This window comes from Oncorhynchus nerka, linkage group LG17 (genome assembly GCF_034236695.1).
Source record: "Oncorhynchus nerka isolate Pitt River linkage group LG17, Oner_Uvic_2.0, whole genome shotgun sequence".
NCBI lineage: Eukaryota > Metazoa > Chordata > Actinopteri > Salmoniformes > Salmonidae > Oncorhynchus > Oncorhynchus nerka.
In genome coordinates, this window is record NC_088412.1 from 704,937 (window position 1) to 717,310 (window position 12,374).

A 12,374-nucleotide genomic window follows, 5' to 3' on the forward strand; every position below is an offset into this window, starting at 1 on the left:
ATTGCTTGTGTAGCTAGATGAAATAGAATAAATTAATTAATCACATTAATGTTAAATGAAATGATGTAAATCATTATTTGAATATGTTGCTAACCTGTTGTATAAAAGTGATAATGCCCTCAAAGCCAGTGTTTAGAGGATATATTGGCAAGGTTAGCTGGCCCTCAACAACAGCCTAATAACACCCGTGCCAATATATCCTCCAAACACTGGTTTCTTCAGCATTAATCACTTAAGTAGAGTACAGTACAGGAAAGAAAAGTACAGTATGTGCTGTAGTAAACTATACTCTATTGTAGTCTGCTCTGCACTATGATGTCCAAACTTGTGAAACATTTTTATTTTACCTTTATTTAACTAGGCAAGTCAGTTAAGAACAAATACTTATTTACAATGACGGCCTAGGAACAGTGGGTTAACTGCCTTGTTCAGCGGCAGAACGACAGATTTGTACCTTGTCAGCTCGGGGATTTGAACTTGCAACATTTCAGGTTACTAGTCCATTGTGCAGTGCAGATCAGGGACCCATGATGTAATTCCATTACCAGGTGCAAATCCACTTCACTCAATAACCAAAATAGATTTGTTCAAACTCAAGGTGGCATGTCATAGCTGACACCCCATTCTTTCTGCAGATATCTTTGAATCTTAATTCAGAGCATGGTGGCATAAAGTCTACATTTGCACAGTCCTTCCACTAAAATGAATCTTTGTAACGTTATCAGTGGACATTTTAAAATTAGTCCTTGTGAATAGAGATGTATGGTTTGTTATTAAGCTTTGAAATCAATGGTTGTTTGTCACCCAAAAAGAGTGATGACTACAATTCTGTCTCGGGGAAAATAATGACATGAATTCATTGTAGCTTGCTGGTTACAATGGCTAAGATTTAGCCTACGCTGCTATCAGGCAAATACAGAGCAATTCATTAATTATGAATGAGTGACTGTGGATGAATATGATACTGTATCAGATATGGCATAATAATCAACTAACCTTAAGGAAGAAAACGTTGTTTGCTATCCGTTATGGTTAGAAATTACGTTAATTGAGCTGGGTGTATCAGATGATTATGCAGTAGCATAACGTTAGCAAGTAGATGTCCAGGCAGCAGGCTACTGTTGCTCTGTTATTGTTAGCTAGCAACAAGCCACCCATCTAGCTATGAACTTACCTTGATCTTTCATGTCTCTCTTTGAATCCATCATTGTATAGTTAGGTTAGTTAGCTCATGTACTGAACATAGAACTGGATAGTGATTTCTTTGAGAATTCGGAGTGAAATTGTCATCTGTCCTTGATGTTGCAGGACAGCTGACGACGGTAACGCTATCCAGTCCAGGTAGCTACGTGATTAGCTAGCTAGCACGGTGGCTAACATGATGCCTATTTGCACACTTGTTGGAAGCAAATGATTCCGCAAACGTTGCTACTCAGTTAAAACCGAAGCGAGCCACAATACACTATATTACTGTGTCTCAAAACGAGAAGAAAAATGTCATGTTGACCTGACTTTGTGCGTTTGCAAAATCCTTCTGTCCAGTCCGATCAGAGCACTCTTTTCTGAGTACCAGGGAGATGAATAACTGTTGAATTTATGAATGCGCAACGCCGGTTCAATGTGACCGGGATAAATTAAAACATCGGGGAAAAAATGATCTACATGATTGCCTGCAGCACAAATACAGTCACCAACTCTCTAGATTACATAAACAACCTAACCAGCTCTGCTGGGTGAGTAAAATGGTCAACGTGTTCAGAAGTATTCTGTCACTTGTGTCTAGAAGTAGCTAGGTCATTTTAGACAATTAACCTTAAATTGGCCACTGCCGTTGCGGTCAGCACGCTGGGACCAAACCTACTCCTCGGCCGGGGCGTCCGGAGAGAAACGCTCTGATTTACTAACGCACCCTTAAAAATGACTCCCGGAAGACATGCACGGTTTGGTTTGTTAAGGTAACGTAGCTATCATATACGAAAATCGCTATTTTATTTTCAAAGCTGTCATTTCACCGCGGCTGTATTCTGGAACTAGAAAAACGAGGCTACGTATCCTCTTTGAATTCTACTAATACACGGGGAAAATACAATTGAGCCTTTCTGCAGATGAAACGGGAACAATATTTACGTCTGAAAAATATACATACATGTGTACCTTTATTTAACTAGGCAAGTCAGTTAAGAACAAATACTTATTTTCAATGACAGCCTAGGAACAGTGGGTTAACTGCCTTGTTCAGGGGCAGAACGACAGATTTACCAGCTCGGGAGTTTTGAATTTGCAACCTTCCGGTTGCTAGTCCACCACTCTACCCACTAGGCTACCCTGCCGCCCGGAATATTATTTGCAATCCAATGCTTGCGTGGGTGTTTGACAGACGCGCCTGATGGTAGCTACAAGTTGTTGCTGGTACTATTCTGTCATCGGCGGTGACAGCAGCCGGTGCTGAGACTCTCTGGAGGCTTTTCTATTTATTTTACATCACCTTTATTTAACCAGGTAGGCCAGTAGAGAACAAATTCTCATTTACAACTGTGAATTGGCCAAGATAAAGCAAAGCAGTACGAAAAACACGACAACACAGAGTTACACAGAAACAAACGTACAGTCAATAACACAAAATAAAATAAAAATATAAAATTATATGTACAGTGTGTGCAAATGTAGAAGAGAGGTAAGGCAATAAATAGGCCCTAGAGGAGAAAATAATTACAATATAGCATTACTACTGGAGTGATAGATGTGCAAGTAGAGATACTGGGATGCAAAAGAGCAAGAGGGTACATTATAATATGGGGATGAGGTAGTTGGGTGTGCTATTTACAGATTGGCAGTGTACAGGTAAGCTGCTCTGACAGCTGATGCTTAAAGTTAGAGAGGGAGATATAAGACTCCAATTTCAGTGATTTTTGCCATTTGTTCCAGTCATTGGCAGCAGAGAACTGCAAGGAAAGGCCGCCAAAGTAAGTGTTGGCTTTGGGGATGACCAGTGAAATACACCTGCTGGAGCGCGTGCTACAGGTGGGTGTTGCTATGATGACCAGTGAGCTGAGATAAGGCGGGGCTTTTACCTTCCAAAGACTTATAGATGACCTGGAGCCAGTGGGTTTGGCGATGAATATGTAGTGAGGGCCAGGCAACGAGAGCATACAGGTCGCAGTGGTGGGTAGTGTTTGTGGTTTTGATGATGAAACGAATGGCACTGTGACAGACTACATCCATTTTGCTGAGTAGAGTGTTGGAGGATATTTTGTATATTACATCGCCAAAGTCAAAGATCAGTAGGATGGTCAGTTTTACGAGGGTATGTTTGGCAGCATGAGTGAAGGAGGCTTTGTTTGCGAAATAGGAAGCAGATTCTAGATTTAATTTTGGATTGGAGATGCTTAATGTGAGTCTGGAAGGAGAGATTACAGTCTAACCAGACACCTAGGTATTTGTAGCTTTCCACATATTCTATGACAGAACCGTCCAGAGTAGTGATGTTAGTCGGGCGGGCAGGTGCGGGCAGCGGTTGAAGAGCATGCATTTAGTTTTACTTGCATTTAAAAGCAGTTGGAGGCCATGGAAGGAGAGTTGTATGGCATTGAAGCTGGTCTGGAGGGTTGTTAACACAGTGTCCAAAGAAGGGCCAGAAGTATACAGAATGGTGTCGTCTGTTTAATCAGAGAATCACCCGCAGCGAGAGCGACATTGATGTATACAGAGAAAAGAGTCGACCCGAGAATTGAGCCCTGTGGCACCCCCATAGAGACTGCCAGAGGTCCGGACACAGGCCCTGCAATTTGACACACTGAACTCTATCTGACAAGTAGTTGGTGAACCAGGCGAGGCAGTCATTTGAGAAACCAAGGCTATTGAGTCTGCCAATAAGAATACTGTGATTGACAGAGTCGAAAGCCTTGGCCAGGTCGATGAAGACGGCTGCACAGTACTGTATTTTATCAATGGCGGTTGTGATATCATTTAGGACCTTGAGCGTGGCTGAGGTGCACCCATGACCAGCTCGGAAACCGGATTGCGTAGTGGAGAAGGTACGGTGGGATTTGAAATGGTCGGTGATCTGTTTGTTAACTTGGCTTTCGATGACTTTAGAAAGGCACGGCAAGATGGATATAGGTCTGTAACAGTTTGGGTCTAGAGTGTCTCCCCCTTTGAGGAGGGTGACTGCGGCAGCTTTCCAATCTTTGGGGATCTCAGACGATACGAAAGAGAGGTTGAACAGGCTAGTAATAGGGGTTGCAACAATTTCGGCGGATAATTTTAGAAAGAGAGGGTGCAGATTGTCTTGCCCGGCTGATTTGTAGGGATCCATATTTTGCAGCTCTTTCAGAACATCAGCTGTCTGGATTTGGGTGAAGGAGAAATGGGGGAGGCTTGGGCAAGTAGCTGCAGGGTGTGCAGAGCTGTTGGCCCGTGTAGGAGTAGCCAGGTGGAAAGCATGGCCAGCCGTAGAAAAATGCTTATTGAAATGATTGATTATTGTAGATTTATCAGTGGTGACCGTGTTTCCAAGCCTCAGTGCAGTGGGCAGCTGGGAGGAGGTGCACTTATTCTCCATGGACTTTACAGTGTCCCAGAACTATTTGGAAGTTGTGCTACAGGATGCACATTTCTGCTTGAAAAAGCTAGCCTTTGCTTTCCTAACTCGCTGTGTATATTGGTTCCTGACTTCCCTGAACAGTTGCATATCGCGGGCGCTATTCGATGCTATTACTGGTCAAGGACAGTCAAGTCTGGGGTGAACCAAGGACTATATCTGTTCTTAGTTCTACATTTTTTGAATGGGGCATGCTTATTTAATATGACGAGGAAAGCACTTTTAAAGAGAAACCAGGCATCCTTCCAGGATGAGGTCAATATCCTTCCAGGATACCCGGGCTAGGTTGATTAGAAAGACCTGAAAGGCAGTGAATGAAATGCTTAGTTGGACTATCACTAGTTTTTCAACAGGACAATGACCTAACACACCTCCAGGCTGTGTAAGGGCTATTTGACCAAGAAGGTGAGTGATGGAGTGCTGCATCAAATGTCTTGGCCTCCACAACCCAATGAATCCAGGTGAAGCTGGATTAAGAGAATGCCAAGAGTGTGCAAAGCTGTCATCAAGGAAAAGGATGGCTACTTTGAAGATTCTCAAATATAAAATATATTTAGATTTGTTTAACAATTTTTTGGTTACTACATGTTTCCATATGTGTTATTTTGTAGTTTTTTATAATGTAGAAAATAGTACAAATAAAGGTTCATGTGTAATCTAATCATTATATGCTTAGTATATGATATAATGCATCTATGTCCCCCTTTTTATCTGAATGTATCCACGTCCCCCTTTAAATCTGAATGTATCTACGTCCCCCTTTAAATCTGAATGTATCTACGTCCCCCTTTAAATCTGAATGTATCTACGTCCCCCTTTAAATCTGAATGTATCTACGTCCCCCTTTAAATCTGAATGTATCCACGTCCCCCTTTAAATCTGAATGTATCCACGTCCCCCTTTAAATCTGAATGTATTTACGTCCCCCTTTAAATCTGAATGTATCTACGTCCCCCTTTAAGTATGAATGTATCTACGTCCCCCTTTAAATCTGAATGTATCTACGTCCCCCTTTAAGTATGAATGTATCTACGTCCCCCTTTAAATCTGAATGTATCTACGTCCCCCTTTAAATCTGAATGTATCTACGTCCCCCTTTAAATCTGAATGTATCTACGTCCCCCTTTAAATCTGAATGTATCTACGTCCCCCTTTAAATCTGAATGTATCTACGTCCCCCTTTAAGTATGAATGTATCTACGTCCCCCTTTAAATCTGAATGTATCTACGTCCCCCTTTAAATCTGAATGTATCTACGTCCCCCTTTAAGTATGAATGTATCTACGTCCCCCTTTAAATCTGAATGTATCTACGTCCCCCTTTAAATCTGAATGTATCTACGTCCCCCTTTAAGTATGAATGTATCTACGTCCCCCTTTAAATCTGAATGTATCTACGTCCCCCTTTAAGTATGAATGTAGTCACAAGAAAACAAAGGCACGTTATTATTCATTACTTTGTAGTTTATAAAAGACACTCGTGCAAAAGATAAAGTAGAAAGAAAATACATATTTTTAAATAAATAACATTAAAATAACTTTGATGTTCTCAACCTGCATAGTGCCCAGCACTTTGATAGATTGTGAGACCGCTCCTAAATGGCTCAAAGTATTCAGAAAAATAATCATGTGTGTAGTGTGTTTTAATATTGGGTTGATGGGATAGTACACTGTGGTGTTGGGTTGATGGGATAGTACACTGTGGTGTTGGGTTGATGGGATAGTACACTGTGGTGTCCAGTAGTATTGGGTTGATGGGATAGTACACTGTCCAGTAGTGTTGGGTTGATGGGATAGTACACTGTCCAGTAGTATTGGGTTGATGGGATAGTACACTGTGGTGTTGGGTTGATGGGATAGTACACTGTGGTGTTGGGTTGATGGGATAGTACACTGTGGTGTTGGGTTGATGGGATAGTACACTGTGGTGTTCAGTAGTATTGGGTTGATGGGATAGTACACTGTGGTGTTGGGTTGATGGGATAGTACACTGTGGTGTTGGGTTGATGGGATAGTACACTGTGGTGTCCAGTAGTATTGGGTTGATGGGAGGGTACACTGTGGTGTTGGGTTGATGGGATAGTACACTGTGGTGTTGGGTTGATGGGATAGTACACTGTGGTGTTGGGTTGATGGGATAGTACACTGTGGTGTTGGGTTGATGGGATAGTACACTGTCCAGTAGTGTTGGGTTGATGGGATAGTACACTGTCCAGTAGTGTTGGGTTGATGGGATAGTACACTGTCCAGTAGTGTTGGGTTGATGGGATAGTACACTGTGGTGTTGGGTTGATGGGATAGTACACTGTCCAGTAGTGTTGGGTTGATGGGATAGTACACTGTGGTGTCCAGTAGTGTTGAGTTGATGGGATAGTACACTGTGGTGTTGGGTTGATGGGATAGTACACTGTCCAGTAGTGTTGGGTTGATGGGATAGTACACTGTGGTGTCCAGTAGTGTTGAGTTGATGGGATAGTACACTGTGGTGTTGGGTTGATGGGATAGTACACTGTCCATTAGTGTTGAGTTGATGGGATAGTACACTGTGGTGTTGGGTTGATGGGATAGTACACTGTGGTGTTGGGTTGATGGCATAGTACACTGTGGTGTCCAGTAGTATTGGGTTGATGGGATAGTACACTGTCCAGTAGTGTTGGGTTGATGGGATAGTACACTGTCCAGTAGTATTGGGTTGATGGGATAGTACACTGTGGTGTCCATTAGTGTTGGGTTGATGGGATAGTACACTGTCCAGTAGTATTGGGTTGATGGGATAGTACACTGTCCAGTAGTGTTGGGTTGATGGGATAGTACACTGTGGTGTTGGGTTGATGGGATAGTACACTGTGGTGTTGGGTTGATGGGATAGTACACTGTGGTGTTGGGTTGATGGGATAGTACACTGTGGTGTTGGGTTGATGGGATAGTACACTGTAGTGTTGAGTTGATGGGATAGTACACTGTGGTGTTGGGTTGATGGGATAGTACACTGTGGTGTTGGGTTGATGGGATAGTACACTGTGGTGTCCAGTAGTATTGGGTTGATGGGATAGTACACTGTCCAGTAGTGTTGGGTTGATGGGATAGTACACTGTCCAGTAGTATTGGGTTGATGGGATAGTACACTGTGGTGTTGGGTTGATGGGATAGTACACTGTGGTGTTGGGTTGATGGGATAGTACACTGTGGTGTTGGGTTGATGGGATAGTACACTGTGGTGTTCAGTAGTATTGGGTTGATGGGATAGTACACTGTGGTGTTGGGTTGATGGGATAGTACACTGTGGTGTTGGGTTGATGGGATAGTACACTGTGGTGTCCAGTAGTATTGGGTTGATGGGATAGTACACTGTGGTGTTGGGTTGATGGGATAGTACACTGTGGTGTTGGGTTGATGGGATAGTACACTGTGGTGTTGGGTTGATGGGATAGTACACTGTGGTGTTGGGTTGATGGGATAGTACACTGTCCAGTAGTGTTGGGTTGATGGGATAGTACACTGTCCAGTAGTGTTGGGTTGATGGGATAGTACACTGTCCAGTAGTGTTGGGTTGATGGGATAGTACACTGTGGTGTCCAGTAGAGTTGAGTTGATGGGATAGTACACTGTGGTGTTGGGTTGATGGGATAGTACACTGTCCAGTAGTGTTGGGTTGATGGGATAGTACACTGTGGTGTCCAGTAGTGTTGAGTTGATGGGATAGTACACTGTGGTGTTGGGTTGATGGGATAGTACACTGTCCATTAGTGTTGAGTTGATGGGATAGTACACTGTGGTGTTGGGTTGATGGGATAGTACACTGTGGTGTTGGGTTGATGGCATAGTACACTGTGGTGTCCAGTAGTATTGGGTTGATGGGATAGTACACTGTCCAGTAGTGTTGGGTTGATGGGATAGTACACTGTCCAGTAGTATTGGGTTGATGGGATAGTACACTGTGGTGTCCATTAGTGTTGGGTTGATGGGATAGTACACTGTCCAGTAGTATTGGGTTGATGGGATAGTACACTGTCCAGTAGTGTTGGGTTGATGGGATAGTACACTGTGGTGTTGGGTTGATGGGATAGTACACTGTGGTGTTGGGTTGATGGGATAGTACACTGTGGTGTTGGGTTGATGGGATAGTACACTGTAGTGTTGAGTTGATGGGATAGTACACTGTGGTGTTGGGTTGATGGGATAGTACACTGTGGTGTTGGGTTGATGGGATAGTACACTGTGGTGTTGGGTTGATGGGATAGTACACTGTGGTGTCCAGTAGTATTGGGTTGATGGGATAGTACACCGTGGTGTTGGGTTGATGAGATAGTACACTGTGGTGTCCAGTAGTATTGGGTTGATGGGATAGTACACTGTGGTGTCCAGTAGTATTGGGTTGATGGGATAGTACACTGTGGTGTCCAGTAGTATTGGGTTGATGGGGTAGTACACCGTGGTGTTGGGTTGATGGGATAGTACACTGTGGTGTTGGGTTGATGGGATAGTACACTGTCCAGTAGTGTTGGGTTGATGGGATAGTACACTGTGGTGTTGGGTTGATGGGTTAGTACACTGTCCAGTAGTGTTGGGTTGATGGGATAGTACACTGTCCAGTAGTATTGGGTTGATGGGATAGTACACTGTCCAGTAGTGTTGGGTTGATGGGATAGTACACTGTGGTGTTGGGTTGATGGGATAGTACACTGTCCAGTAGTGTTGGGTTGATGGGATAGTACACTGTCCAGTAGTGTTAGGTTGATGGGATAATACACTGTGGTGTCCAGTAGTATTGGGTTGATGGGATAGTACACTGTGGTGTTGGGTTGATGGGATAGTACACTGTGGTGTTGGGTTGATGGGATAGTACACTGTGGTGTTGGGTTGATGGGATGGTACACTGTCCAGTAGTATTGGGTTGATGGGATAGTACACTGTCCAGTAGTGTTAGGTTGATGGGATAATACACTGTCCAGTAGTGTTGGGTTGATGGGATAGTACACTGTGGTGTTGGGTTGATGGGATAGTACACTGTCCAGTAGTGTTGGGTTGATGGGATAGTACACTGTCCAGTAGTATTGGGTTGATGAGATAGTACACTGTGGTGTCCAGTAGTATTGGGTTGATGGGATAGTACACTGTGGTGTCCAGTAGTATTGGGTTGATGGGATAGTACACTGTGGTGTCCAGTAGTATTGGGTTGATGGGGTAGTACACCGTGGTGTCCAGTAGTGTTGGGTTGATGGGATAGTACACTGTGGTGTTGGGTTGATGGGATAGTACACTGTCCAGTAGTATTGGGTTGATGGGATAGTACACTGTCCAGTAGTGTTAGGTTGATGGGATAATACACTGTCCAGTTGTGTTGGGTTGATGGGATAGTACACTGTGGTGTTGGGTTGATGGGATAGTACACTGTCCAGTAGTGTTGGGTTGATGGGATAGTACACTGTCCAGTAGTATTGGGTTGATGGGATAGTACACTGTCCAGTAGTGTTGGGTTGATGGGATAGTACACTGTGGTGTTGGGTTGATGGGATAGTACACTGTCCAGTAGTGTTGGGTTGATGGGATAGTACACTGTCCAGTAGTGTTAGGTTGATGGGATAATACACTGTGGTGTCCAGTAGTATTGGGTTGATGGGATAGTACACTGTGGTGTTGGGTTGATGGGATAGTACACTGTGGTGTTGGGTTGATGGGATAGTACACTGTGGTGTTGGGTTGATGGGATAGTACACTGTCCAGTAGTATTGGGTTGATGGGATAGTACACTGTCCAGTAGTGTTAGGTTGATGGGATAATACACTGTCCAGTAGTGTTGGGTTGATGGGATAGTACACTGTGGTGTTGGGTTGATGGGATAGTACACTGTCCAGTAGTATTGGGTTGATGGGATAGTACACTGTCCAGTAGTGTTAGGTTGATGGGATAATACACTGTCCAGTAGTGTTGGGTTGATGGGATAGTACACTGTGGTGTTGGGTTGATGGGATAGTACACTGTCCAGTAGTGTTGGGTTGATGGGATAGTACACTGTCCAGTAGTAGTGGGTTGATGGGATAGTACACTGTCCAGTAGTGTTGGGTTGATGGGATAGTACACTGTGGTGTTGGGTTGATGGGATAGTACACTGTCCAGTAGTGTTGGGTTGATGGGATAGTACACTGTCCAGTAGTGTTAGGTTGATGGGATAATACACTGTGGTGTCCAGTAGTATTGGGTTGATGGGATAGTACACTGTGGTGTTGGGTTGATGGGATAGTACACTGTGGTGTTGGGTTGATGGGATAGTACACTGTGGTGTTGGGTTGATGGGATAGTACACTGTAGTGTTGGGTTGATGGGATAGTACACTGTCCAGTAGTGTTGGGTTGATGGGATAGTACACTGTGGTGTTGGGTTGATGGGATAGTACACTGTGGTGTTGGGTTGATGAGATAGTACACTGTGGTGTCCAGTAGTGTTAGGTTGATGGGATAATACACTGTGGTGTTGGGTTGATGGGATAGTACACTGTGGTGTTGGGTTGATGGGATAGTACACTGTGGTGTCCAGTAGTATTGGGTTGATGGGATAGTACACTGTGGTGTTGGGTTGATGGGATAGTACACTGTGGTGTTGGGTTGATGAGATAGTACACTGTGGTGTCCAGTAGTATTGGGTTGATGGGCTAGTACACTGTGGTGTCCAGTAGTGTTGGGTTGATGAGATAGTACACTGTGGTGTCCAGTAGTGTTGGGTTGATGAGATAGTACACTGTGGTGTCCAGTAGTATTGGGTTGATGGGATAGTACACTGTGGTGTTGGGTTGATGGGATAGTACACTGTGGTGTTGGGTTGATGGGATAGTACACTGTCCAGTAGTGTTGGGTTGATGGGATAGTACACTGTGGTGTCCAGTAGTGTTGGGTTGATGGGATAGTACACTGTGGTGTCCAGTAGTGTTGGGTTGATGGGATAGTACACTGTGGTGTCCAGTAGTGTTGAGTTGATGGGATAGTACACTGTGGTGTCCAGTAGTGTTGAGTTGATGGGATAGTACACTGTGGTGTCCAGTAGTGTTGAGTTGATGGGATAGTACACTGTGGTGTCCAGTAGTGTTGGGTTGATGGGATAGTACACTGTCCAGTAGTATTGGGTTGATGAGATAGTACACTGTCCAGTAGTATTGGGTTGATGAGATAGTACACTGTGGTGTTGGGTTGATGGGATAGTACACTGTAGTGTTGGGTTGATGGGATAGTACACTGTAGTGTTGGGTTGATGGGATAGTACACTGTCCAGTAGTATTGGGTTGATGGGATAGTACACTGTCCATTAGTGTTGGGTTGATGGGATAGTACACTGTAGTGTTGGGTTGATGGGATAGGACACTGTAGTGTTGGGTTGATAGGATAGTACACTATGGTGTTGGGTTGATGGGTTAGTACACTGTGGTGTCCAGTAGTGTTGGGTTGATGGGATAGTACACTGTGGTGTCCAGTAGTATTGGGTTGATGGGATAGTACACTGTGGTGTTGGGTTGATGGGATAGTACACTCTGGTGTTGGGTTGATGGGATAGAACACTGTGGTGTTGGGTTGATGGGATAGTACACTGTCCAGTAGTATTGGGTTGATGGGATAGTACACTGTGGTGTTGGGTTGATGGGATAGTACATTGTCCAGTAGTGTTGGGTTGATGAGATAGTACACTGTGGTGTTGGGTTGATGGGATAGTACACTGTCCAGTAGTATTGGGTTGATGGGATAGTACACTGTCCAGTGGTGTTGGGTTGATGGGATAGTACACTGTGG

General features: G+C 44.0%; 1 protein-coding gene across 3 annotated transcripts in view; it reads right to left on the reverse strand.

Moving 5' to 3' along the window:
- The window catches only part of lrrc61 (leucine rich repeat containing 61), a 199,770-nt gene extending 197,983 nt beyond the window's left edge, over nucleotides 1-1,787 (reverse strand). For 2 of the 3 annotated variants that reach the window (XM_065002811.1, XM_065002809.1), the window contains exon 1: nucleotides 1,175-1,785. In XM_065002811.1, the coding sequence (XP_064858883.1) occupies nucleotides 1,175-1,208 (34 nt within the window). In that variant the 5' untranslated portion in view covers nucleotides 1,209-1,785. Of the gene's footprint in view, nucleotides 1-1,174 lie in introns of all 3 variants that reach the window. The other variant, XM_065002810.1, reaches the window with a different exon arrangement.
- Between the last annotated feature and the right edge of the window lie 10,587 nt (nucleotides 1,788-12,374).